Source organism: Primulina eburnea, chromosome 6, assembly GCF_022965805.1.
Source record: "Primulina eburnea isolate SZY01 chromosome 6, ASM2296580v1, whole genome shotgun sequence".
In the NCBI taxonomy this organism is placed as follows: domain Eukaryota; kingdom Viridiplantae; phylum Streptophyta; class Magnoliopsida; order Lamiales; family Gesneriaceae; genus Primulina; species Primulina eburnea.
The window spans coordinates 38112771-38114722 of NC_133106.1; the positions used below are offsets into that span (position 1 = coordinate 38112771).

The following is a 1952-nucleotide window of genomic DNA, read 5'->3' on the forward strand; positions in this document are numbered from 1 at the left end:
TATATTAAAAATTATAAATATTATTATATAATAATATGATATTATTATTATTATATTAATTTAATAATTATAAATATTTAAATAATATTTATTCTATTATTTTAATAATTAAATATTTGATCATAAAAACTAAAATATTTAATTATATAAATTTATAAACATATTCCGAGAATATTTTTTAGAGTAAGATTTGAAGTAGATAGGTTGGAAATGAATATTATATTTGGTGCAAAAATTACACTATTTTAAAGTAAAATAGAGTTTTGGGTTAGAGATAACCTAAATGCAGGGGCGGAGCTATGTATGCTCATACCCGGGCTCCGGGTGGCCCAATTTTTTTTGAAAAAATTTATAAGTAAATTTTGTATAATTTTAGAATAATATGATATTAACCCGGGTATATCAATATAAAATATTAAAAAATTCTAGAGTATAAAATTCTAGCTCGGACGGAGCCATATTTCTGGCTCCGCTCCTGCCTAAATGATTGATATATAGTGCTGCCTTGTTAATTGAAGACTAGTTTCTAACAACCAACTAAATTAGGGGCCTACTCTTAAATAGTGGCATCCGATCCCAATTTTATGTGATGTTAGAGTATAAATAGAGATCCGAATGTGCCAACATTTTCAACAAAACAAATTAAATTACTTTCAAACATGAGTTTAAAGGCAATTTTCTTCCTTGGCTTCTTCTTGGTTACATATCTTCATTTTCCCTCTCAAGTAGCGGCTGCTAGAGAATTGGCTGAGACTTCAAACACACTGGACACATGTAAGCATCATATCCATATATTATTATTATTATTATTATTATGAAATTGTTGGTTTTGGGACATATTGAAGATGCCGGATCATGTAATTATTGGTTGGATAAAAATTTCTGAAATATTAATTTTGGAAAATAATGATAATATCTATTGCCTATTTTTCAGCAAATAATAAAGATGAGTTGACAAACGGGGTTGGTGAAGCAAAATATCCCAGTGGTGATCCATATGGAGGGTATCCCGGTGGTGGGTATACCCCTCCCGTGTTGACAAACGGGGTTGGTGAAGCAAAATATCCCAGTGGTGATCCATATGGAGGGTATCCCGGTGGTGGGTATACCCCTCCCGTGGAGGGGTATACCCCTCCCGGTGGTGGTGGCAATCCAGGAGTGGGATACGGTGGATATCCCATAGGTGGTTATGGTGGATATCCTAGAGGTGGTGGATACGGAGGCTCTCCTGGTAGAGGTGGTTACGGAGGCTATCCTGGTAGAGGTGGTGGATACGGAGGCTATCCTGGTAGAGGTGGTTACGGAGGCTATCCTGGTGGAGGTTATGGTGGTAGACGCCGTTGTGGACCTTATGGCTGTTGAGGTCGTCGGAGCTAGCTACTATGGGGTTTGCAGGTGTTGTTGCTATGCCAATCAAGCTGCAGACGTTGAGAGGAACATTACTACGTACAAGATTAATTCTTGGAGTAGTGTATCGTTATATATATAAGTAGTAAACAAAAATGTTTAATGTGATATAAATATATGTTTTATCAAATAAAATGGACTAGGAAAATAGTATGGCCCCTACTTTCCTGTAATATATACTTAGCAGTTTGCGTTTGAAAGTTTGCGAATAATATAGTTAATTATATGTCTCTCTCTTTTTGTTTAAGGATTTCCATTTACTTTGTCATAAAACAGTACATTATATTCGAAAACACATTTTTTGGGCCTTATCATTTGGTAGAAGATGCTTGGAGAATACTTCGTTTCATATTTTGATAACAGTTAAATTGGTGAAGACATTAGAGAAACTTGATTTTGAAAAAAAAGGAAAATTGAAAGGAAAAAACTCCATATTAGTGGTCTCTTTGGTCGAATATTCAATCTCCATTTTGTATGTCTGAATTTTACGATAAAAAAAACACAACAACTAGAACAAATTAATTCGTTTATTTGTATAAAATAAA

General features: G+C 33.8%; 1 protein-coding gene across 10 annotated transcripts; it reads left to right on the plus strand.

Moving 5' to 3' along the window:
• The first annotated feature begins 616 nt into the window (after positions 1–616).
• Positions 617–1633, plus strand: LOC140835102 (uncharacterized). Of its 10 annotated transcripts, none has more exons than XR_012118808.1 (4): positions 617–774; positions 935–1032; positions 1123–1207; positions 1295–1633. XR_012118808.1 is itself a non-coding variant. In XM_073200451.1 (4 exons), the coding sequence occupies exons 1-4, from the start codon at positions 660–662 to the stop codon at positions 1360–1362; spliced, it is 477 nt and encodes a 158-aa protein (XP_073056552.1). In that variant the 5' UTR covers positions 617–659; the 3' UTR covers positions 1363–1633. The 10 variants fall into 10 exon arrangements, 8 of the variants coding, with proteins under 8 accessions (XP_073056552.1, XP_073056554.1, XP_073056553.1 ...); XM_073200451.1 differs by having other exon boundaries at positions 935–1034; positions 1071–1264; XM_073200453.1 differs by having other exon boundaries at positions 935–1034; positions 1071–1240.
• The last annotated feature ends 319 nt before the right edge of the window (positions 1634–1952 follow it).

Coding starts and splice junctions, on each gene's coding strand:
- LOC140835102 (XM_073200451.1), top strand. CDS start 660: ATGAGTTTAAAGGCAATTTTCTTCCTTGGCTTCTTCTTGGTTACATAT. Junction 775..934: donor TTCAAACACACTGGACACAT/GTAAGCATCATA, acceptor CCTATTTTTCAG/CAAATAATAAAGATGAGTTG. Junction 1,265..1,294: donor CGGAGGCTATCCTGGTAGAG/GTGGTGGATACG, acceptor ATCCTGGTAGAG/GTGGTTACGGAGGCTATCCT.